This window comes from Macaca nemestrina, chromosome 6 (assembly GCF_043159975.1).
Source record: "Macaca nemestrina isolate mMacNem1 chromosome 6, mMacNem.hap1, whole genome shotgun sequence".
Lineage (NCBI taxonomy): Eukaryota > Metazoa > Chordata > Mammalia > Primates > Cercopithecidae > Macaca > Macaca nemestrina.
Genome location: NC_092130.1, coordinates 18,515,863 through 18,541,873, shown reverse-complemented (window position 1 = coordinate 18,541,873; position 26,011 = coordinate 18,515,863). Strand labels below are relative to the sequence as shown.

General features: G+C 34.8%; 1 protein-coding gene and 1 long non-coding RNA gene across 9 annotated transcripts in view; one reads left to right on the top strand and one right to left on the bottom strand.

The window, feature by feature from the left end:
• The window catches only part of LOC105480800 (uncharacterized), a 186,703-nt gene extending 174,565 nt beyond the window's left edge, over positions 1–12,138 (bottom strand). For 3 of the 5 annotated variants that reach the window (XR_011624497.1, XR_011624498.1, XR_003017834.2), the window contains exon 1: positions 11,848–12,135. This is a non-coding gene — a long non-coding RNA (uncharacterized lncRNA). Of the gene's footprint in view, positions 1–11,847 lie in introns of all 5 variants that reach the window. The other 2 variants (XR_011624496.1, XR_986584.3) reach the window with 2 other exon arrangements.
• The window catches only part of LOC105480799 (gamma-aminobutyric acid type A receptor subunit alpha1), a 56,053-nt gene continuing 38,557 nt past the window's right edge, over positions 8,516–26,011 (top strand). The window contains exons 1-4 of one of the 4 annotated variants that reach the window (XM_011739970.2): positions 8,516–8,736; positions 9,515–9,749; positions 12,125–12,213; positions 15,478–15,590. In XM_011739970.2, coding sequence (XP_011738272.1) covers positions 12,140–12,213; positions 15,478–15,590 — 187 coding nt within the window. In that variant the 5' untranslated portion in view covers positions 8,516–8,736; positions 9,515–9,749; positions 12,125–12,139. Of the gene's footprint in view, positions 8,737–8,776; positions 8,792–9,053; positions 9,110–9,514; positions 9,750–9,860; positions 9,957–12,124; positions 12,214–15,477; positions 15,591–26,011 lie in introns of those variants that run through there. The other 3 variants (XM_011739969.3, XM_011739971.2, XM_011739967.2) reach the window with 3 other exon arrangements.

Here is a 26,011-nt window from a genome sequence, read left to right as displayed (position 1 = left end):
TGGCCACTGGTGAAATTTCCTTGTTGGCCTATTATTTTGTCCTGTGTTCTCATTTTTAAGCACATTGCTTGATTTTTTCAAATTGATTTCATTAATGCATAGGATATTTGTAGGTTCCTTCTTTTACCAGTAAATCATTTTTATTTCTAGTTGGGGGTGTGAATTTAATTTTAATGTGTTTGTTTACTTGTATTTTTGTTTTATTTTATTATAATGTCTATAATCCTGTTCCATGCATTAAATAAAAAATTACGCTGCTTTGGAAAACTTCCTTTTCATATACAATTTCTTGATTATGTATGGGTCTTTTCCTGAGTTCTTCATTGTAATTATAGCTGTACAAGTCTTTCTGTGCCAGAATTATTGAGTTTTATTTACTATAGCTTCATGTATATTTTTATATCCGGTAAAATTTCTATGCCTTGATTTGATGGTTTTGCTCACATTAACTCCTTCAGAGAACTTCTGGATTGATTTAACTAGTTCTAAAAATAATCTGATTAGATTATTTAGTGTCTTTTTAAAGATTTTGTATACAATAAATCTTGGAAACTCCAAGGTCGTGTACACATGTATATAGGTATGAATTCTTCAAATGGGCAGGAAAAAGTTTACCTGAATTGGCATGTCCTTTTAATATAGTGTGCCGCTCAATGAAGAAATCTCAAATTTGGATTTAGATTTGGAAACTAGATAAAAACAATGATGAGTACAAACGACAGTTACTGAGGCGTCTTCAAATAAAACTGTGATTAAGAAATAACTACTTATGTTTTCTAGGAGTCATGTTTATTAAACTGTTATGTAAAATTTTAGTTTTCCTTGACATCTGACATGCTGAACTCTGAGAACTATATCTATTTTTTTATGTCTGCATTAACATACTTTAATAGAAGAGCAACCTTAGAGTAAAAATTATCTTTCAAAAGGGAATAATGAGAACAGAATTTGTGACTACATTTTCAAATTTTACAACCACATTCTCTGTCTGTACTCATGAATTGTTGTTGTAGAGGAGTTACTGTAAAGGTTATAAAAATTTTATACTAAAATGTTCTCTTTTTCCCTCTACATTTTCCTGGTACTTCACAAGCTCTTATCAAGGGAGATATTAGTTCATCCTTTTTTTTTTTTTTTTAATTTTCTTTTGTTTTTATATACTTTTCAGAGCAAATTACACGTTGATTTTAGGAAACATAAGAAACGGCCCCATCTTGTAATGTTTGTTTGTTTGTTTTTGGAATTAATGGGGCCTTCCATGAGCACATATGTGGGAAGCAGATGCCCTTCTATCTGAAAACAGGGCTTGTATTTGAGCCTTCTTTAAGACTTTGACAAAGGCTTTCTGAACCTTGACTAACCTTCCCCAACCATGTTCCTCCAAAGCCACAGGGCAATTCTACTGAATTCGTTGACTTGTTTGGGAGCCTGACAAAAATTTCTCCAGGCACTGAAATCATAATTTAAACATATGGCTGTCAGACTGACTTAGGACTGTTCAATCTGCGAAATAGCTAGTTTTCCTAGAGGTATCAAGTCTCCCAAGGTCATACAAAAAGTAACTATAGTGTTTTAACATAGTTCACAGAGGTAATAATGAAGGATAAGAACAGAGCATCATTCTAGTTCTTAATTTTCAGTCACTGTTTCTAAGTTTTGACTTTATTTCACTTTGATAGTTTAGAAAAAATATAAACAAACTTTTAACTAAAATTGGTCTATATAGAAATTTTGTTTTCAGTGCAATCATAGTTGATTTTTGTGTTTAATCTGAATTTAATAACATTGATATGATTCAATTGATACATAATAGAGTGAACTTGCCTGCTAGAATATTCTAAAAAATAAATAAAACAAAAAATATGGTATAAAAATGAGCCTCTGTGAGAGCATTCCCTGATTCTTTCTTTGTCTAGTAAAAGTTGCTTTTCATTTCAGAATTTACTGAATCCAAACTACATGACTTCTTTTTCAGTATTCCTTTCTGATGTTTTGTAAATTGTTTTTTGCTTCAGCAATACCTATTCCAGTTGTTAATAAACACGTAAAACATGACAAACATAGGTTAGTTTCCTTTAGTTTCTTAGTCATTGTTTTTCATTCAATTGGTTTTGCATTCCATTTTATTTGATTTGAATTTTAAAACTTCCTTTCCTTCCTTTCTTCCTTTCTACCTTCCTTCCTTCCTCCCTCCCTCCCTCCCTCCCTCCTTCCTTCCTTTCTTTCTCTTTCTTTCTTTCCTTCTTTCTTCCTTCCTTCCTTCCTTCCTTTCCTCTCTCTCTCTCTCTCTCTTTCTCTCTCTCTTTCTTTCTTTCTTTCTTTCTTTCTTTCTTTCTTTCTTTCTTTCTTTCTTTCTTTCTTTCTTTCTTTCTTTCTTTCTTTCTTTCTTTCTTTCTTTCTTTCTTTCTTTCTTTCTTTCTTTCTTTTCCAGCAACAACTGTTTATTTTCCAGCAAGAACTGTTGCTTGCTTCTTTCTTTCTCTCTTTCTTCCTTCCTTCCTTCCTTCCTTCTCTCCTTCCTTCCTTCCTTCCTTCCTTCCTTCCTTCCTTCCTTCCTTCCTTCCTTCCTTCCTTCCTTCCTTCCTTTCTTTCTTTCTTTCTTTCTTTCTTTCTTTCTTTCTTTCTTTCTTTCTTTCTTTCTTTCTTTCTTTCTTTCTTTCTTTCTTTCTTTCTTTCTTCTTTCTTTCTTCCTTTCTCTTTTTCTTTTCTTTTCTTTTCTTTTCTTTTCCATGCCCGGCTAATTTTTTTGTTTTTTTTCTTAGTAGACACGGGGTTACACCACGTTAGCCAGGATGCTCTCGATCTCCTGCCCTCGTGATCCTCCCGTCTCGGCCTCCCAAAGTGCTGGGATTACAGGCTTGAACCACCGCGCCTGGCCTTATTTTTTTTTTTTTTCTTTTCTTTGTTTTGAGACAGAGTCTTTCTTGCTCAGTCACTCAGACTGGAGTGAAGTGACGCAATCTCGGCTGACTGCAGCCTCCATCTCCCAGGTTCAAGAGATTCTCCTGCTTCAGTTTCCTGAGTAGCTGGGTAGCATGTGCCACCATGCCTGGCTAATTTTTGTATTTTTGTAGAGACGAGTTTTCACCATGTTGGTCAGGCTGGTCTTGAACATCTGTTTATTCATCCAGAGCGTGCTTTCTGGGCCAAATCCCAAGTTATCATAGGGCTCAGTCCACATTTCTGAGATTTATATGAGCTTATCATTGATATATAATTACTCAAACGTGAATATTACTTGTTTTTAAAATGCTCGATTTCTCCTTACCCAAGCAGACACTTTCTCTCTCTCTCTCTGTCTGTGTCAAGGTTTATTTAGGTCAAAAAATAGAGAGAGAGATAGGAGAGAGGTAAAGATATCAGTATCAGTTTAGAAGTATAGATACCAATATTGATATAAAGATATAGATATTGATAACTAGTAGAGTGTTTATATAGCTATAGACAAATAGATATCTATATCCATATTTGCATATCTATATCTCTCACTATGTATACATAGAGAGAGATAAAGGAGAGACTATGAAATTTTCTCTACAGAGAAATTTTGGTGAATGTTATTATAAGCAAAATTGGAAATGGGTTAGGTTAAGAGAGATGCTTTTGTGTAATTGTAAATTATAGTAAAAATATAATTACAACAATTTTCTACATTTAACACAGGGGCACTAGTTATGTCTGGAGATATTTATGTATAGCCATAGTAAAAATGCATCTATATCCGCAAATTTGTGTTCATTTCATTCCACAAAACACAATTATTACAAACATCAAGAATTGTGAGCTATTGAACAGATGGTGCATTAGTGTCTTAATTCTTGATCTTTATTCTAGTAAATCCTTTGGTTTCATATCCTTTCCACAAATCCTATGGCCATTCAGGGCATGATGAATGATTTTTTAAATGCTGCTTTAATGTTGATGTCATTTTTTGTGTTTTATGATTTCAAACAAATATGTAAATGCAACTGTCCAGTAGGATAATGAGACCACATTAAACTCTTCAAATATTTAAACTAGACATCTCCTAACATGCCAGCAGGTTGTGAATAAGTTGAATGCAGTTTCTAGCTACAAACATGCCTAATGGTTTTCATTATTTTTGATATATAATCTCTCTAAGTTGATTCTCTCACTTAGATCTATGTTTATTTCTGCAAATAGACAATCGTTGTTACTGATCGAATATGTATTCATTCTGTTTACTTTAACAGAGAAAAACGTAAGTAAACATACATTCTTATAGTTTAAAAGGAGTTTACACATAGACTATGTGTGTACATATATTTGTGCCTTTAATTTTACCAAAGAAAACACATAAACATCCTGAATGCCTGACTTTAGCTACATATATTTTTTAAATTGCATGTTTCCTCAATCAAGTTATATGGGATACAGTATTTTAAAGTATTTAATCTAGAGAGTTGTGACAGCATTTTAATAAATTATATGTATTTTCTTACATCCTTCCTGACTTACATTAGTCATCATGTTACCAATTTTGTTTGGAGAGTCAAAAAATTCTTCTTCAAGGATTTAAAAAATAATTTATATATTATTTGAACTTTTAAAATAAATAAGTGTTTCTAATCATCAGCTTATTATCATTTTTCCTAACTCTGAATAAATCTGCATTTACCTTCTTGGGTTGATGGGTTAGACATCTGTGAAAAGAAAAGTCTTTGAAAGAAAATGGGTGAATCTGGGTTACATTTGAGTTGCTGATAAACTGAAAACTGCCAAAAGAGGAAAATTGGATAGTGCCCTACTTACATAACTGTTAAATAGACTCTGATTCTCACATATGTATTTTTATTCCTGATGAGTATTTGTTGCATCTTATGGAAAAATAATGTAAATGCATCTTTTGGGGAGCCTGTGGTTGACTGTACTAGCTGTGCTTTGAGCATTCGCTGTGGTTGGCTATGTCCTGTATTATATTCTCTTCAAATGTTCCTGGTTTAACGTGTATGTAAAATACTCTATGCCCAAGGACCACGTAGTGAAAATTTCCCCCACTCAACACCTTAAAAATAAAAATATGGGCCTAGGATTAAGTTGGCACAGGAACTAGTTTTTCCCACTATCTGTTTAAGTGATACTTTTATTTCAATGGTATGAAAAATGCTGACAATATTGTCAGTATTATTAGTTATTTAAACATGCTGTAGATAATGCACTAAAATGCAGAGCAAATAAAATTTTATGGTGAGAAAAAAAGAGAGAGGAAAATTGTCATTCATTAGATGTCTATTAGGTGTCACACAAGAGGGCTATCTGATTCACATTTGTTTTCCCATGTAATGCCACCATCAGCTTATAAGATATCATTACTTCATTTGAAAAATTCAGCAATGTGCCCATGGCCTTACGGTTCTAAAACATCTGTGACTTCAGGTATATGTTCATGCATAATCATTTACCGTGCCATGCTAACCTGGGTTCTACTTCTGTAAAGATCAGGTGAAAAATTACATAAGCTTTGTGATCTGTCAAAGTGGTTGGGGCAAATAATCTCTAAGTTTCACTGGACTGCAAACACTTATGACTCAAATATAAATAAATGTTGTTTTTGCTATATTCACCATGTTTCTCAGTATGCTGAAATACTAAACGAGACTTTCAGCCTGGGAAAAATAATTTGTCTAAATCACCCAGATGACAAAGATGTCTAGATTAATGAACAATAAAATAATGTATTACTTAAACCACATTTATTTTCTTTAACTCCTACTGAGCTATTATTTCAATATCATTTACAAAAGAAGAGACATCTCTGTGGATATGCTAGTATAGTCAATTAAACGTGGTGGTCTGTATTATATACAGAGGAATTAGAAAAGTGGGACTACTTAAATGAGTATAATGGAATATTCCATATAAATATTCATATATGTAATGTATAATGTTAAAACACACTTTCTGTGTATATATCTGAGCCATTCAAATACATTTTAAAAGATCTATTTGGTCTGAGTTTCATCTAAAGTTAATTTGGTATTTTATTATTTTTACTTATTTATTTGCCTTCACTCTACATTATTTTGTAAATGATAAAAAGACACACTGAATAAATGAGAACACTCTTGCTATTTTTTTTCTCATTTGGTTCACATTTAGTTAAAGAAGGTAAAAACATTTCTCTGTTGAATAGAATCAGCACCACTTCATCAATTAGGTCAGGGCTTCCTGCCATTTAAAATTGACAGGAAAAGCAAAATGTGCCAGACTGCAGCACTGGAGATAGAGTTATTAGGAATCCCTAGCATCCCTGGTTCTAGATTTGACCTCAAATTCTTTCTGCCAAGATTTTGTAACTGTTAGGAGGGTCTTGGCCACTGGCCTCATGAGACAAAAGAAAGGTAGTTTAAATCTCTGAAATACTAAAGTAAGCCTGATTCTATGTTCCAGTAGGATGTATTGGATCATCGAAATAAAACTCTTGCCATGAATAAATAATAATAAATATTCAGAGATGATTTTCATGTGACTGATATAAAGATGGTCAAGCATGGATATAAAATGAATGAAAAAGATTTTACTATGAGCTCAGTCTCACAGTAAGGAAACAGAGTAATGTAGAAGTGTGGTTAAGAGAATGGGCTTTGAAGTCAGAGCATTTGGTTTTGCATTTTAGTGTGGATACTCACTAGCTGTGTGACCTTAGCCAAGTCTTTTGATCTCTCTAGTCTACAATTTGCAGAATGATTTGTGTAACAGAAATATTAAGACCATCTCTCATAGAGACTTATTTTGAGAATCAAACTGAAATATTATGAAAATTACTTTGCACATTACTTGGCACCAAACACTCTAAGAATATTAAGCACCATGGTTATTACCATTTTAAAAAACTGACATCATTATATGCACACATAGTTTGAAGTGGTTCATTCTGGCTAAAACAAAACACAAGAATATCAAAAATTATATAAAATATTTAATATAAAAACACAATATAAAGTAAGTATTTTCTTGTCATTAATTTATTATATTTTATGGTAGTATGTGCGTATATTAAAGACATCTCAGATGGAACACAATAAACCCATCCATAATTAGAGTATCAATTGATGTTTTGGAGTACTAAAATATCAATATTTTTAGACACAATTTACGAAAAATATAGATGTCTCAAAGCAAATTACATGTATGTGTATGTACACATATGTGCATATATATATTATAAGCTGATATTCATAGAGAATCATCCAGTAAAATCTATCTTGTGAGTATTGTATTTTAAAGAGAGAGTCATAGTATAGGCATTTCCATTTCCATATACACACTATAGCCCCCAAATTATTTAATATTTATTTCTTTAAATGTATGAAAATGCTGTGCAATTGTATCCTGTTTCATAATCACATAAAAATTTTTAATCTGAAGCAGAATGTAATTGGCATTGCTCTGAGACTATTGTTCACATGATGAGGCTTGAGTGACTTTGTTTGCAAAACCAAAATCAGCAGAGTGATTTGGTTGTATTCCATTAGATAAAGGATACAAAGTTATTTTCGATTGGTAGAAGATCACTAAAGGACCTGCAACAGTTTAGCCAGGAGAACACTGAAAACTCAGATTTTTATAACTGTTTATTTTCATTAAAACAAGACAAAATTGTGAAATTGCATTGTAGATGATGTAAAAGAATCATGTTTTCTAATTGTTAACTTAGGATTTCATTATTAATCATAAATCTCATTAAATTCAGTTTTATTCTCAAAACTACTCAATAAATTAATCAATGGATAAGTAAATAAAAATTGATTAATGACACATAGGGAAGCCGTGATGTTTCTTCAGTGAATATCTTTAAGCATACATCAGCATTTATTATATCTGAACATAGCAGGCAATTAACTACTGCCCAGAAACAGGGGTATCTTAACACAATCTTCAAATCTCTCTTCCAAAATTTACCTCTAAAATCATTTCCCAGTTGACACTTGACCACAAAACTCAGAAGGTAACCAAGCCCAACCCCTAATGTGGTCTTCAATTTTATATTCCTTATTATTGCAATCACCTTGTTTAAGTTTTAATCATTAAGCTGATTGTATTGCTGCACAAGGTCAAGAAGCACTTGTAGAATCATAAACCCCAAAGTGGTTATGGACTGGCTACTCAGGTGTTTTTCTTCACTTGCTCAGGCTCCACCCCATCCGAAACGTCTTCTCTGCTAGGAGCTCACTAGGAGAAAATGACCAGTGAGCTTACCAAAGCTCAGACCTTATTCACCAGGAACATTGCGTGGGGCACGTCACCTTTTCAGCACCTCCTGCCATAACTGGACGCAAGTGCTGAAGGGACAGCTCCCAGTGATCTAGGTTTTACTAAGCGCTCCCAGGAAGGCAGCACTCATCCCCACTCTGCTACAAACAGCCATTCACAAAATCTGAGGAGGAAAACACAGTCATCCCTGATTCCTTGGAAATTTAGTTAGACTGATGTTGAAACACACCCCCCTTTCCTAGTGTATAATTATTTGTGGGTGGAGAGCTACCAGGGAGGGTAATAGAAGAGGCCGGAGACGGGGGAAAAAAGTAGACGAGGATTTCGTCCTGACTTCTAAAAATTCCCCCTCTCCCTCTCCCATTTTCCTAATCCGAGAATGATGGAGCTCGAGGCAAAGGAATGATTCCGGAAATGGAGATATGACTCTCAAGCCTACAAATGATCAGGATGATTTATTAGTTAAATATTCTTCGTCCAGGAACCCAGCACAATTCAGAGGTAACAGCGCCTGCGTTTTCTCCATGATAACACAGACAAACAGTTGCTTAAAAAGGTAAAAACCCGGTTCCGGAGGGTGTTTTTGCTGTCCTCTAAGCTACAGAAGAACGTGGGGTGGAAAGCGCTCCCAACCCGAGAAAGTGCGACTCTCTAAACCCAGTAGCCAATTTCCTACCTGCCAGAGCTCTTTCCTACCAACCGTCACCATTCGTGACTCTGCAAGACACGGGGACTTAGACATATGTGTGGGAGTGTGTGTGTGTGAGGGAGAGAGGCGAGACGAGTGCTCTCTCCACACGTGTAACCCTGCATCTCCCTGTTTCAGAGCTTGCGTTCATTCATATGCAGGCAGTGGTTTAATATTTGATCAAAGGTAGAATAGTTGCACTGAAGAGTTGTATTTTTAATGGGCTCACCTTAAAATCGGGTGTTCATAAATTGCAAGTGTGGAAAGACTCTAAGTGCAGTCCGTATGTCTCTCACCCTTTCTACCCTTCCCTCCCCCATTGCCGCTCCCCCCAAAAAAGAGAAGCTTGCAGCAGACTGTAGAAGGATTTGAGCCTGCAGCTAGCGAGAAGGGGATTAGGGCCAGAGTGGTGCAAGTTAAATTGTGCTGCATATAAAAAATGGGCGGATTGGTCTCCAGATCCAGAGGCTGGTACCACCTTCCTTTCTAAAATAAAATCTCTCTGGCATGAAGTCACCGCCTATTTCACATCCGGTTTGCCCTGGGACGTATTACTACTGTCTTGGTAAAGAGAAATCTTTTGTTGTATAGCTGCAGATTGGATATTGGGAAGCAAATTTGGGTGTGAAATCTTCAGCAAAGGAGCACGCAGAGTCCATGATGGCTCAGACCAAGTGAGTGAGAGGCAGAGCGAGGACGCCCCTCTGCTCCGGCGCGCCCGGACTCGGACTCGCAGACTCGCGCTGGTTCCAGTCTCTCCACGATTCTCTCTCCCAGACTTTTTTTCCCCGGTCTTAAGAGATCCTGTGTCCAGAAGGGGCCCTAGGTAAGTGCGACTTTGGACCACGATACACAGACAGAGCTTTGAACGTGGCTTTTCCTAGCTGGAGAGACAGGAATGTTATAGTCGGGGGGGGGGGGGGGACGGGGGGGGAACGGGGGGGAGATGGGAGAGAGAGGGAGAGAGAGAGAAGAGGGAGAGCGAGCGAGCGAGCAAGGGAGCGAGCAGGACAGGAGCCTGATCCCACAGCAGGTAGAAACAACGAAATGTTTTTCTTTCAGGGTGAAACCGCAGCAATATAAGAGCATTATTTTTCCGCTGTCTTTCTTCTTTTCTTCTCCTCTTTCTTAAGCATATTTGAATGTATTCCGCAGGGTGGGTGGCGGCATGTTGTTTGGGGCTTTTATTATTTATTTATTTATGTATTTATTTATTTTTGCAAGGGGGAGCTGGGATGAGTTGGGGAGGGGCGTTGGGGGCCATCATCTAAAGTTAAGACGCTGGGACAGAAAACCTGTCTCACTGTTCTGTCATCCTAGGGAAGGCACTCTCTTGTCCTGGCTGCAAAATCGCCTGTTTCCCCCTTTCCAGTGGACGCTGGTGAAATGTCCTCTGGTGTAGGGGTCTCTCCCATTCTGAGCACGAAAACTCAACTTAGTCTTTGATATGGGTGGCATGGGATGGTAACATTTGGAGTGTGTGTCTGGGGGAGGGGGAGGATGAAGGTAGAAAGTGGTAAGACTGCAGCTTAGCCTTTCTTTTAAACTATTATGTTTGTATTTGCAAGAAACTTTCTTAACAACTGAAGTACCATGATAGATTTGTTTTTCTCTTTTAAAAATGTCAGAAGAGGGCAAAAAGCGACGGTGCCTTGTCAAAGGATTTTGCTGTGGTTTGTTTACCCATTCAGATATTCAATCTTTTTTATAAAGATCAACAAAAATTAATAGGGCTAAGAGAAGTTGTTTTTCCCTCTTAACAAATGATAAATATTAGTAAAAGGGTAAATTAAAATTTTGCAATTTAGATGTAGTATTTGAACATAATATTTATCCAAGATTTCTTGTCATAGTCAACTAATCTGTTTCAAAACCAGTCACTAAATTACTAAATTAAGTAAAAGCTATGATGAAGCTCAGAGTTCTTATCTCTAGACCATTTCGCTCTAAACATATTATGTTTCATTGCTTACATGCCTGTTTGTAATGGTTTTTAGTGATTTAAATGATTTCCGAGAGTGCAGAAAGCATTTTGTAGATGTATTTAAAAGCATATCACATTAAGCTATAGAAGGTTTAGTGAAAAAGAGGCTGTAAAAGATTGCAATCTATTAATCACTTACCCTACAAAGATGTATAGATTAAATACTTTTAACATTCCTTATATTATGACTGGAATTAATTACAGCACATTAAAATGTTACCATAGCTTCTCCTTATTCAGGTAGTGCATTGAATTTCGAAAACTGATACCACACGTAGACTATATACATTTTTAATTCTGTAGAGACCTCTAGTTCTCCAACATTCCACTACCAAGTCTAAATTCAACAATCAGATGGTGATTGATTGCACTTTACCTAAGAGGTAAAAAAGATCCCTTTATTCATGCAAAGCAAAGCACTCCAGCTTCCATCTATTTGAGATGAAACATTTTCTAGCAGCAACCTGGCAGAATTTGAGAGGGCTTGAAAGATATGTGTGGGCATGTTTGTGTGCATTTGTGTGTGTGGTTTGTATGTGAGAGAGATCAGCACATGGCTTGACTATAAAGTGTGTCCTTTAGCTTCACAGAAACATTAGGAAGCATATTTAACAAAGCAGTCACAGGCACAGAATAAAAGCACGACTCCGGCATTCAACAGTGTGTTTCCTATGTTTTTAAATAGAAAGAAATACAGTTGCTTCTGAAATCAAGGTACCTGCAGAATTCAAAGAGGAATTCAGCCATCACAACATGTTAACCTATCCCATCCAATCCCTAAATATGTTCTTCCTCTTAGAGACACCAGCTTAACAATTTTAATGCACAGTTCACTGTGGAAACTCAAATCATAAAGGTCCAAATTTTCAGATGATAAACAAGAAGAAGAGAACAACCCAAACTATATTATAAATATAAAATCCAGAGATAAACAACTCACAGTTTTTATGTTGAGCAATACTGTCACCTGAAAGCGTTTCAACTTGTATTCTTTTACAGGAGAATAAGGACACTGATATGTTTCTGAATGGAGAAATGGAAGGGAAAGTGGAGAATGGATGGTCCAGGTTTCCATTGCTTCCAATGAGGTGTCATATCCCAGTGAGGTCATTTCCTGACTTCAAAGCATTCATCTAAACTGCCTCAGTCAGCCCTGGTGGTTATAACCTGATGTTTCTTCCTACAGACATTGATATCCTACTTATTCTACTTTTCAGCTGCTCCAGCCCGCGATGAGGAAAAGTCCAGGTCTGTCTGACTATCTTTGGGCCTGGATCCTCCTTCTCAGCACGTTGACTGGAAGAAGGTGGGGACACTTTTTAAAAAATCTGCATGAAAATTTCATTAACTTTTCATTTATTTTATCGGGGGAAGAAAATTGTCCTCAAATGAATTTATGACTAAGGGAATTCAGAAAACTTAACTGCAATAATTTCCAGCTAAGACTAAAGAGCAGCAGTATGAAAAAAAAAAAAAAATCAGTATATTTGCATGTTAGTTAGAATACACTCAGCAAGTCATTGTTAAGACATACATTAATTCAACATTTAAGTCTTACATTGAACTTTTCGCTCTTCAGCTGGAACTGAACAAAACATGCGGTTTCCTAATTCTTAGAAAAAGTTACCCCAATTAGTGGTTGCATACTATGTAAGCTGATTTTTTAACAAGAAAATTTCTAGCCTATTGTAAAGACCATACAATAACTTTTGTATTTATAGAAATGGAAAGTTTTAAATAATATGTTTAATTTGAAAATCGTGTCTCTATAAAAGCATGTGCATATCATATTTTGAAATCATTGTCTACATAACAAATAAAGGTGGACTATACGAGACAAATATTTAAGAACTTTGGTAAAATCAAATTTCTCTATTTAAAAAAACAATTACTAATTGTTTATAAAGCTTAACCATAGTCAAAATATGTTCTAATGATCCAGTCAAGCATGTTAAATTAATATAGTAGAAACTATTTACATGACTAAGTATTACAGATTTTTCTTTATCTGCTTTTGTATTTCTTGTGCAGCCTATTTCTGTGGTCCCTAAGAAAGTCAGACATATCATAAAAACATGAGTTTATTCAAAATGTAATGGCAAGTGAACTCTTAAGAGTTAAGATAGGGAGATGGAATAGTCTGGAAAGACATATGAATTTAGGAAAGTTTATTTTAATTCAGAAGTTGTCTGTTGTTGTTTTTTGCTATTGTGTAAGGTAAACACTGACAGACAGGCATTATTATCGGATATCCTTAATGTGAGAAGTTAAATATCTTTACTGCTTTTGAAAAATTATATGAAGTGTTACTATTGCAATGACCTGTAGATGGAGTTAGTGCACAGTGTTTTATTATATAGTGGTTCATATAGAATCAAAATCAGGTACTGTAACTGGCATTTCTCTTCAAAATATATATTCAGTTTAGGAAACACTACATTGGCATGGGTGTTTAATACCAAATGAACAAGCATCTTATTCGTAGGGTTTTTCTCTGGCAATTACAACTTGACATAGCAAGTTAGAAGTGAAGATGAAGTGTCATTAAAAAATCACGTAAAAGAAAGATTTCTATCCCTGTTGGGAAAGCAGAACTGGTGTTGGGGAAAAGGCAGTGGTCTCTTTGGGCATCTGTATTCCAATGCAAACAATTGGTGAAAATATTTGTAAGATAAAATCAGGAAGAAAAGCATTTTCTGAGTTTTATATAAGCTGTAAAATCTTAGAGGGTGTAGGTAACGGTAATAAGCACTCTATATTGTAAGAATTGTTTTAATAATCTAAGTTTATTTCATCATGCTACCCCATTTCATCTTTTCTTTCTTCTTATTGTATTGCTTTCTTTCTCAGAGTTCCCGATCAGGGCCTCCTCACAACTTAGGGTGTTCTAGCATTTCTTTTCCATTTTTATCAAGATGACCTTCCAGTATCCTTGAAAGATGCAGGCATGGCAGTTGATTTTGTGACAATAAGTTTTTATAAATAATTGCATTCATAAAACTATTTTTGCCTTACTGCTGTCATCTGCCAGTGAGACCTACTGGAAGACACTTAGCTTGTTGAAAATTTGGTTTAAAAAGCAGCAAGAGGTTTAATTTTGCCATAAGAGAGTAAGCCCTCAATCTGCATGGCATCAGTGTTGAAATTAGGAGAATGAAAAATTGTTTCAAAGAGGCACATTACATATATCCAATATTATGGATAGCCTTTAGTTTTAGTAACTTTACCAAATTAAAAGTTTATCAGAATAATAGCCATTGCATTTTGCCGATACAAAATTAATTACCTGCAAAACAGTGTTTGGTTTTGAAATGATATTTTGATCGTATATCTTGCTGCTGTCAAATAAGTGAATTCTGGTTTCAAATGTTACTACTTTTCTTATATTTATCAGTAATATCAACACATAGGAGTGGAGCACAAGGCATATTAAGTAGAAAATACAAAAGTGATCATTTGTGGCAGTTTCTTAGTTTACACCCTGTATTCATTTTGCTTTTGTACTCAAGGTCAGAACTATGATTGAAATATATCAGTAAACGTGATCCATCCTAAGATAGAAAACACTTCTCTCAAAGGATTTTGGAGTTGTCATGCTAATCATCACATAAAATATGATTCAAGGAGCATAGATAGCAATGTGATTGATGTAGGAAATACACAATTTTTGAACTGAGGTCACTATGTGGTTGAAACACAAAGACTAATAATGGCAAGGGATACAAGCTGCATCTTCAACTAGTAACGTTCAAATATAAGTAATTATCCCAATAGAGAAGCAGGAAAATAAAGTTTCAGACCAGAATTTGAAGAAAGTTAGGTAATAGGTCAAGTTTTGCTCACAAATAGGTGTGCCTTCTTAAACAAAACACTAAAACTGTACTACAGCTTAGTCAACTGTAAATTAAGATTATTGAACTTGATCTTTCTAAAGGTTCTGTTTACATCTAAGACTAGAAATAATGAAAATTAATTAGCTGTGTGAACAGACAAATTTTAATCATTGGGTTATGAATCTTAAGAGGAATGGAAATTTGCACACTGATGTAAAATATAATTTTCCTAAGAAATACGTTTTATCTAAATCTCTTTAAAGAACATCAAGAAAACCCCGCCAAAACACAAACCTATATGAAGTGAATGAAGGAAGGGATGTTGGTGGGTTAAAACTTAGGCTTTTGCTACATGTTCAATTAAAAAAAAAATCAGTTATTTTGGTAACTCTTTTTAATTTGTAAAGAAGTTTCCCATTTTTTTTTCACGTGCATTAGCATTCTTGCTTGCTCAGAGAAGACATGCATTGTAACGTAACATACATGATAATTCAAAAAGTAAACAGATAGAAGTCATTTCTCATAATTTTCCTTTCACATTTAAAAAATGAAAATTAAAAATATAATTAAATGCCCAGAGTTTAAAAATAACATTCTTTTTCACCTTGTGAAAAAATAATTTTCAAGTTAAGATTCAGTTGAAAGCAAGGTAGAAAAACTGAGAAAGGATTTATTTGGAAAGAGGTTTTAGTAGAAATGTATACTTTAGCTATTGCTTCTCTTTATGTTTTTTTCAGCTATGGACAGCCATCATTACAAGATGAACTTAAAGACAATACCACTGTCTTCACCAGGATTTTGGACAGACTCCTAGACGGTTATGACAATCGCCTGAGACCAGGATTGGGAGGTAGGCTGCATTATTGTATTTTTGTTTTAGAGAATAATATGAAATCTCTACTATTACAGCCTTACTTTACCTCTAAATGGTCAAATAATAAAAATGGTAACATGTAATTTAATGATGAATCTATTTTTAATAGATCACTCTATGTTAATTCAAGTTACTGTGTAGTTTCCTATCCATATGTAGTAAAAAGCAGACACAGACTTCTAATAATGACACGAAGGAGATGCTATATTTATGTGATAAGCACAGTACTTTCCATGAACGATTTTCTCATATAGGTAAACACTGGGATAATATTCTATCTTCCAGCACAAAGACTGCAGCTACCTCACCTGGTACTACTATGTCTGCATTTAATTCCAGCAGGGTATCTTTGATTCTGTTGGTTCAAACATTTATTTTGGAATATTACATATTGATCCACTATTATGTGTTAAATTGCCACCACCTCTAGGCTAATAAGGGAATGAGATAGATGGTAGCGTTGTAGTTTAACTGTGCATTTGAACTTATACCCTAATTTTCTTAATACAATTTTATTTTTCCTGGTATATCAATTACTCAGTTATATTGATACATTTCTGCTTAGGAAGAAGACAGCACTTAATAACACAATATGTGTAACAATAAGAGTAAATAGTTCTAGGAATTGCACACATTTGAATAACACTTGAATAAGATAATTAAACTACCTTATTTGGTTAAACAAAGACTAATGAAGCCAAATCAAGATATTGATCTCAGAGTAAAGCAAGTGAACCAAAGAAATAAATTATCATTCAAAGTCACACAGTAAACCAAGGTTAGAATCCATGATTCCCAACTATAGTTCATACTGAACCTTTCCTAAAGCATTTGTAGTAACTATTTAATAGCAATATTTAAATAGTGATTAAATGGCAGTATTAAGAAAGCCACCTCTTCTTCATTTAGATAGCACAGATAAGCAAAGAATAAAAAGCTTACAAATTCAAACAATGATTTTTCAACTAAATGGTTGCATGGATTTACAGTTACTTTTAAAAAAATATTTTGCATAGTGTAATGACATGGATGTGCATTATGGGTCTATTTTGAAGCTGCCAAACGTCATTAGTGTCTCAGAGGTTTAAGGGAAACTGCCTTGTCAAAGACACAACCCAAATATATGTCAAAGGTCTTACCAGGTGTCCTTTTTAATCAATTTCAAACACTCATTTTAGGACATACTATACAAATTTCCTCAGGTTTAGACTTCACCAAGTTTATATTCAGGTTTTAGAAAAAATTCTTTAAGTCAAAATAGAGTGATCACAAAATGGGGAGCCTAATTGTGTATATGGTATGTTAAAATACTGCTTGTGTACATTTAAACATCTCAATTGTCTTCAAAAGTTTTTTTATTCATAAAATTTGCAATCAATTACAAAACTAGCTAGTTGAGGAATGTATGTAAAGAAGAAAAGCCAGGCTAGTGATATAAATTTTACATAGCAAGACTTTTGAAAATACTGGTTGGAGGCCGGGCGCGGTGGCTCAAGCCTGTAATCCCAGCACTTTGGGAGGCCGAGACGGGCGGATCACAAGGTCAGGAGGTCGAGACCATCCTGGCTAACACCGTGAAACCCCATCTCTGCTAAAAAAAAAAAAAAAAAAAAAAAAAAAAAAGCAAAAAACTAGCCGGGCGAGGTGACGGGCACCTGTAGTCCCAGTTACTCAGGAGGCTGAGGCAGGAGAATGGCGTAAATCTGGGAGGCGGAGCTTGCAGTGAGCTGAGATCCGGCTGCTGCACTCCAGCCTGGAAGACAGAGCGAGACTCCGTCTCAAAAAACAACAACAACAACAACAACAACAAAGGAAATACTGGTTGGAATGTATCTGATGACTTTACCTCATCTCCTTCCTGCCCTGTGCTATCATTCCCTAAAAAATCAGCAGAATTTCACAACATATTTAAAACATTTCTCTTCATCCTGGTTTAGAAAATTCTATTTAATATTTTGACACGTAAATATGAGTATTATCTGACAGATTTGTGCATCATCTTCAATTTATTAAATAATTTTACACACAAACTGTTAAAATATTAGCCATGTGGTTATGTTATTGTTCAGAGTACACGTAGCAAGCTGTGACTGTTCATTTCCTTTTAATTGTATGTAATAACTCTTTAATAAATGTATACATTAACCCATTCATCAAATAAATTTTAGGAGAAATTATTTTAACTAATCCTCATATGCATTCCTAGACCCTGGAGAGCCTTAGACCTTGAAGATATAAAGATTAGACTGAGAGTACATTGAAAAGCTAATTTTCAATACTGGTGATACTGGTAGATTTGCTTACAGGAATAACTACATTAATTCCTATTGTCAATTGCTATTTTTGTAGAATCTACTTTTATCATCTAGTTAATCCCAGAAAAGAACAAAAATAGATATGTATTTCAAGAACAAAATAGTAGTTGTCCAAGTATACACAAGCTGTCTTCCTTAGAGTGAAATGAGCCTAATTGCTATAATAATTCCAGGACTTGAGGAAATTAACAGTGGATGTGCTTTAATCTTTACTAAAGATGATTTTTCTGATATTTCTGATTCCTGGTAACAGTGACTTCTGAGAGTATGACAGAAATTAAAACAAAAAAGTAGTTCAAATATTTTCTCTATTTTTATTCTAAACATCCTATTGGAATTTAGTACACTTAAATGTGATGGATTTGAGATTTATGAAAAAACTTTGATACTGACTAAACTTTTTTTTATATTTTTTTGGGGAATTTTTTTTAATCCTGAAGGAATAAAATAGCACATGTTTATTACTTATATCTACAGAGTCATGAACATTTTAAAGTAGATTTTGAGAAGGTATCTGTCATTAGAGAACTATAGTTTAAAATACTAAGTATAGTTTTAGGACATTTTGAAAAACATAACCAGCTATAGACTTAGAGAAACGTGATAACACCATGATTGCTGGCTGCTATTAAGTTGACATTATCGTGGCTTTCTTTTTAAATTTTTGCAAATTTGAAGTACTTAATTTTATTTATTTACCATAAATTTTTAGTACTTTAAGTATAACATGCATCCCAGTAGATCCCAATTGCAAAACAGACCCTCTCTTTTTATTTTTTATTTTTTTTCAGGAGCCATTTGCCTCCAGATGAAAAGACTATATAAAGGAAATACGTGAGATTATCATTTGCTCATAAGGGAGTAAAAGTTTTCTTTTAGTAATTTTATGATCACAGCTAGGATGATTTCCTCTTGCAAGATAAAGGTGCCCACTATCTTCTTTATTATGACAAAAGTCTTTTTATAAAAGTAACAACATTATGCAAAAAGCAGGGATTTTTGCTTCTGAATGTCCCCAGGAAATAGAAAAATGTGATAAGCTGAGACTTGAGACTAGTACAAGAAACTCCTGTATTTGCAAATTCATCATGACCTGTTTTTTAGAAACACACACCGCATCAGAAGGTATAGCACTGTTCTTAGTAGACATAAACCTTGGGTTCAATAACTAGAAAACAAAATATATAACTTGGTTAGTCTAGATGATAGGAATCAGTTTGCAAATATTATAAAACTATTTTAAAAGGCTGCCTTTTCAGAGATAAGAGCAATCATGAGGAACTGCAAATAAAAGGACGACTAATAAAGAGAGATCTCTAGGAAGGGATTTTTGAAGGTAGGAGAGCTACAGAAGATTAGAATAAGTGGAATTCTAAAAATTTAATATGGTCTATTTGGGACTGAAAAGAGAAAAATAAGTCAGCTATGTTCATAATTTAAGTACGATGTCAACAAAGAAACTTTTAAATAGACTTGAGTTAAAATAATAGTATCCAGAAAAAACAAATAAAAATTATCAGTAATTGCTGAATGCATTCTTGTCTATAATCTCTTTCTTTGTTGGCAAGGTGTAGGGGGCTGCTACATTCTTGCAATGAGAAGCTGAGCAATGTTTTTGGAAGAACTCTTACCTAAAGCATGGTCAGTGTAGAAGAATAAAATAAGGAAAAAAGGATAAAAGTCAGAAAAAATGGGAAGATAAGAAAGAAAAAGGTTAAAAAAAATGAAAGCAAAAGAGGATGGAAAATAGAGAACAGAAGGGAGTGAGAGGAATCGAGGAAGTGAAGGAGAGCAACACAGAGGAAATTAAAAAGGAGAGGAATTAATCTCATGAGCCTGGGGAGACTCAAGTGTCCCTTGATCAGTTTATATGGCTCTTTTAGTTTTAAATCAGGATGAAACCAAAATTTTCCCAGGAAATTCATTTTCCCAAGTTTTCTCCTCTTTGCCTATATTGTAATATATGAAGGAAGCCTGAATGTTCTCCAACTTCCTAAAAAATTAAATAATGCTCCTGCTGAACTGCACCCATCTGTGTGAAATTTCAGTCACTTACATACTGGCTTCCCCTGCACTTTGGGCGTGGGACAAAAATAATCCATAAACAGAGATACGAAGCTGAATTTTGAAGGAAGATAATCAGGCTTTTATGGGTACTTAATACTCCTCCAGTGATATGTTTCTCCTCCCTTTTACTCCACCATATAGACAGGCTACACTTTATTTATGATAAGCCAAAATCCCAGGTGAGCCACACTGATACAGTTTATCACCGAGAGGCCATGCCACCAAGCTAAAGGTTTTTTCTTCTGTACACATGCTCATTTTCACACATCTAACTTACAGAAAACATATTATTCTATAAACACATTCATTTCACTTCTTGGAAAACAAATTAGGGCAGATACTTCTTTAACTAGAACACAAACATGATATAGCTGAAGGAATGAGGTCTTAAGTGAGTCACATTTTGAAAGAATTTCAGAAGAAAGAACTTTTCATCCTCCCTCTCCCTGTTAATAGTAGTTCCTGGAAATATTATTATACTATCTAAATCAGTCTTCAACTTAATATCAGTGTATAATATCTTGGATGATAAATGCCTCTCAAAAGTTTTGTCCTCAAACCACGTGAAGACAGCAAAGGAAACAGAGATAGTTGTGTATTCCTAAAAGAACAAACCCTGAGAGAAGAGTGGAGAGGCAGATGGTAGAGAAGTAAGGTTGTAGATAGAGAATGGACTACCTTTATCCCTGCTACACATTTAACAGATATTTAGTTAACATTTTCTTTTTTCTGTAAATGCTGTAGATTTGGATTTTTTGGTTTGGGGGGTTTTGTTTTGTTTTCATTTATAGATTTTTTTTTGACAGCATCAATTAGAAGAGCGTTAGTAACTGGAGCTGTCTCTGAATGTATTTTAACAGTAACATATTATTTTACAAATCATTTATGTCTCAAAGCAGACTTTTTCCTTACCATCATATTTTTTCCTAATCTTGAATTATTTATGCCAATATAAATCCTTTAAGACTAACCTTTAGCCTAATTGTTGCAAGAGATCTCAGCTTTAAGATGTAAGAATTCCCAACTCCCTAATGCAAGGCAGCTGGGTTGGAAATTCCCTACAGTTGGCAAAATGCTGTTGGCTTCTTAGGGAATTGGCTTGGGTCTTGGGTTCCATTTCCTTATGTAAAAATAAGAATAAATGGAAAACTAAGAGTGCTCTAAAAAGAACAATTTATTTTTTTGTGTAACTTTATAAAGTTTAGGTGACTCAAGGATAGGGAAAGCAGCACAGTTTAATTCTTTTAAAATTCAACTTTGACCTCTCTCGGGATGACAAGATGTCTGATATTCATGTGATTTTTTTTTATATATATATCCCTTGTAACATTGAGATCAGAGAGAAACATTTTGTTCATGTTCATCTAATGTTAAAATACCTGTTTTGTATTTATATTAAAAAAACAAAATTTCAAAAAATAGGACAAAATAATTTCTGTCACAATGTGATAGCATTAGATAAAATAGTCTAAATTACTGACAATTTCCAAATAAAATTAAAAGATGGTTAGGTTTATCCAATCTCCTGTTGTTGTTCTTGTTGTGTTTACTATACCAGAGAATAGCCTTTAGTATTATGTTTTGAAATTCTACTCTGGAATCCTTCCTTTTGAATTTGCTGTCGTTTTCTCTGTTGCTTTTAATGCAAGGTGTGGAGCAGATGTTCAGACTTGGGCAAAATGCAATACATTTCCACAGAAATACTGTATCTAGACATTTCATAATTCAGCTAAATTATAGAGAAAAGGTAGTTACCAAAACCCCAAGAGGAATTGTTAAAATGAACAGAGAATACCTTTTAACATTTACTGACGGAGGTCTGCTGTCAGCTCATGAAGCCAGCTTGTCTAATGAATTTAACCTAGATACCCAAAGGAATGTTCTAGCGTGTTTAGAAAACTTGCTACTTTCATCTTTTCTGTGGTATATAAACCATCTACCTGATCAGTGCCAATATTCTCCTGAGATAAAATGAAACTACTGTGATGTTTTTCTTTCTGTGCCTGCCTTATTTCACTTAGCATAATCACCTCCAGTTGCATCCATGTCGCATGTTCTCACTCATTTGTGGAAATTAAAAATCAAAGCAATTAAACACATGGACATAGAGAGTAGAAGGACAGTTATCAGGCAGGGTAGGATAATGGGGGGAGGGCGATGGGGATGGTTAACGGGTACAAAAGGAAATACAAAAACATAGGAAGAATGGCTAAGACCTAGTATTTAATAGCACAACAGGGTGACTATAGTCAATAACAATGTAACTGGACATTTTAAAATAACTAAGAGTATAATTGTATTGTTTTTAACATGAAGAATAAATGCTTGAGGGGATGGATACCCTGTTTTCTATGATGTGATTATGACGCATTGCATGCTTGTATCAAAACATCTTATGTACCACATAGATATATACACCTATTAGGTATCCACAAAAGTTAAAAATGAAAACATTTACAAAAAAGTAACCATTGCAACTATGTCCAAGTTATAATGTGCACAGTATTAGTAAACAGCTATGGTTTATTTTTTGTGCAACTACTCTTGACCTTTTTATATAGCTTCCATTTCCCATGTTGATTCCAGAACCAATGTGGGATTTTTAAAAAATGTTGTCTATAGATCATTGCTTTTTTTTTTTTTCCTGGCAGAATCAGATTTCTATACTTGAAAAATAGTGTAGTGTTCTTGAGGTGAGAATCTCATTTGCTATATATCACAGACTGCCATTTTTGGAAAACTTAAGAGAAAGCAGGGCCCTAAGTATTTGCATATTTCTGTAAGATTGTTAATAGTTTTATTCTCATATAACTAAATGCTACCCTGTGAACGTGAAATAGGATGCCTGAGAGTTATCACAGTTTGCACAATTTTGATCAAGACTTATACTGATTACACATTGCATGCTTGTATCCAAACATCTCAGGTACTCTGTAAATGCATACACCTACTATGTTCTCACAACAATTAAAAATTATAAAAATTAAAAAAAGGACTTCTACTGATCAAAAGAAACCCATTTCTCCAACAGCACAATCTTCTCTGAAGGTTAGCCCTCTCTCGATAGAAACTGCTCAGATTACAGCATATGGAGAGAATTTATCAGTGGAAATAAGATAAATAGCTCCTGCAATAATATTGACCTTTCTTCCTAGGACAGGCTTGCATCATCTGAGTTCTTGGAATCCCAAAACACCAAAGAATCAGGGATTGGTCAAACACCTTGAAACTTGGGTGTCTACCCCCATATCCAGACTTAGTAGTTGAATGCAGTCAAAACTAAGTAACTCTACATACCATCTAAGGGATAGTTTCCAGTTTTTCTAAGGCATTAATTGAATAGAGAAGAAGGACAGGGGACAAAAATGTTGCTCCAATCAAGCAGGTCACCAGGGAGCTGGAACATTGCCTTATCCAGGAATATACATTGATGTTTATATAGGAGCCCAGGATATTTTCAGTTTCCAAACAGGACCATTTTAAAGTAGGGTTTTGAGATACATTTTATTATAACGACTAATGGTAGTCCATTTAGTCTCCATGTAGTGCCTACCTCTGTGAATCAACAGACACAAAGCAGCTTAAATAAGGCAATAAACCTCCTTCATCAGTTATGAACCCACAGAACTGGGTCTAGTTGAGTATTACTCTGAGTTCCTCAGCAGACAGTGTTTCCAGGGAAAATATGGCCAATACCATATTAAATAAATGGTTATGATAGCACTACTAACAAAATACCACCTACAATTCTTTCTTATTCATTCCCTCCTCCATTTTTTGTTACAGTCAGTCTTGCAATTCACTATTCACACAGCATCAACTATCTTCTTAGACTGTAAGTAACATCATTTCATTTCATTTCATTACCCAAAGACTTCCTACTGCATCAAAATAAAGGTCAACTGCTAGCTGAAATGCTCAGGGATCTTCAGATATGGTCCCACTTACCTCTAGATTGTCATCTTGTACCATGATCATCAGCATCACCAGGATCCAGATATACTGCACTTTCTGTTTCTTAAACATAACACATTTAGCACATTTATTTTCACCTCAGATCCTTTGCCTCCTTCTTTTTTAAATTTTTTTTCCTCTCCCTGGATCTTACTAAATTTTTCCCATCTTTAAAGTCTCATTTCAAGTTTTATCTCTTCAAATGACATTTTTTTCAGAACATTTATAATCTGAATTTAATTAGCAGAATGTGTGCATATGTGTTTTTGCATAATTCCGTAGGTACTTAAATCTCTATATATCCCCTAATCGACCTAAAATATGTTTTTCCTAAAATAAGTATGTGGTTTGCTACAGAGGAACAGAAACATTTACAGTTTTACTCATCATTGTATTACTGTTACCTAGAAGAGTGCCTAAGTGGCACATAGAAAATGTTTAATAAACATTTATTGACTAAATTAATGTACCCAACAGATGCCTCTCAAAGTGTTGTGGCACCACAATGTTATTTGAACATCACTCCAATGCTGTGTAGTCATTTGAGCAGGTATTATTTATTCATTCAAAATGTAAGAATAGAGACTCAGAGAGATTAAAGACTTGTACCTAAAATCACGCAGTTTGTTCTCGAGAAAAATCAGAGTTTAAATCTGAGTATTTAGATGCTTCATCTATTGTGCTTACTACTTATTTTATTACTCTGATTTTCTCATTGCTGCTTCGAGTACTAATCTCACCTTTTTGAATTGTCGCTTTAAAACATATGTTATTTCAAATCTTATCAGCAAGATACCAACATTGTAGAAAATTCCCAGGAAAAACAGATTAACTGTTGTCTGGGAGTTAGGAATTGCAGTATAGTATTTGTATATATGTTTATACATATACAGTTTGTATATTTGTGAGGATGTGGTTTGAGGAAAATCATTAAGTTTCTATTTGAATAGAAAGTGGATGTGTTAGACCATTCTTGAATTGCTATAGAGAAATAACTGAGACTGGAGTAATTTAGAAAGAAAACAGTTATTGGCTCACTATTCTGCAGGCTGTACAAGCATGACACTGGCATCTGCTTGGCTTTTGATGAGGGCCTCAGGAAGTTCCAGTCATGGCAGAAGGGGAAAGGGGAGCAAATGTATCACGCGGCAAAAGCAGAAGTGAGAGAGAGAGAGAGAGAGAGAGAGAGAGAGAAAGAGAGAGAGGGAGAGAGAGAGGGAGAGGGAGAGGGAAAGAGGGAGAGAGAGAGAGAAAGAGGGAGAGAGAGAGAGACTTTTAAATGATCAGATCGCATGTGAACTCAGAGAGAGAAAGAGCTCACTTATCACCAAGGAGATGGCCCAAGCCATTCATAGGGATCCACCCCCAAAATCCAAACACCTCCCACCAGGCCCCAGCTCCAAAATTGGGGATTACAGGTCAGCATGAGATGTGAGCGGGGAACAAATATCCAAACCGTGTCAGTGGACTTATGTGGATGGTGGCATTCCAGGGAATTTTACTTGTTTTCACATCTTTCTGAGTTTTTTAAACTTATATTTTGAAGTTATTTTTTTTTAACAACACAAAGTATTATATTGTTATATATGCCTCAAGCTTTTGAAATATCTTAGAGTAGCAGTGCCAAATAATTTGGGGAAACATGGGTAAACAAGATTGACCATATTTATTTAAGACATGATTCCTCAGAGACATTAGGATGTTAATGTTTACAACAGTGTTAATTAGCAGAGTTTTCCAGCCACATAAGCTTCCCCCCACCGCCCCCCTGTCCCCACTGGACACTTGCTAAGAGCTGATGACAAATCAAATGAAAGAGAATTTCTTGGGTATGCGGCAAAGGAGATATACTAGAGGGGAACATATGAGGAGTGGTTGTTCCCCTTTTAAAATTATTCTAACGCCCCAAGTTCCAGGTAATATGCAGAATACATTACAATCTGCTTCTTCCTCTTCTTATGCCTTCACTCCTCCTTCCATTTAGTAGTTGGTCACTGCAATCTCCCACAGGCATCTTTCAGTTTTGAGACTTACAAACTTTGCAACCTAAAGCCTAGGGAT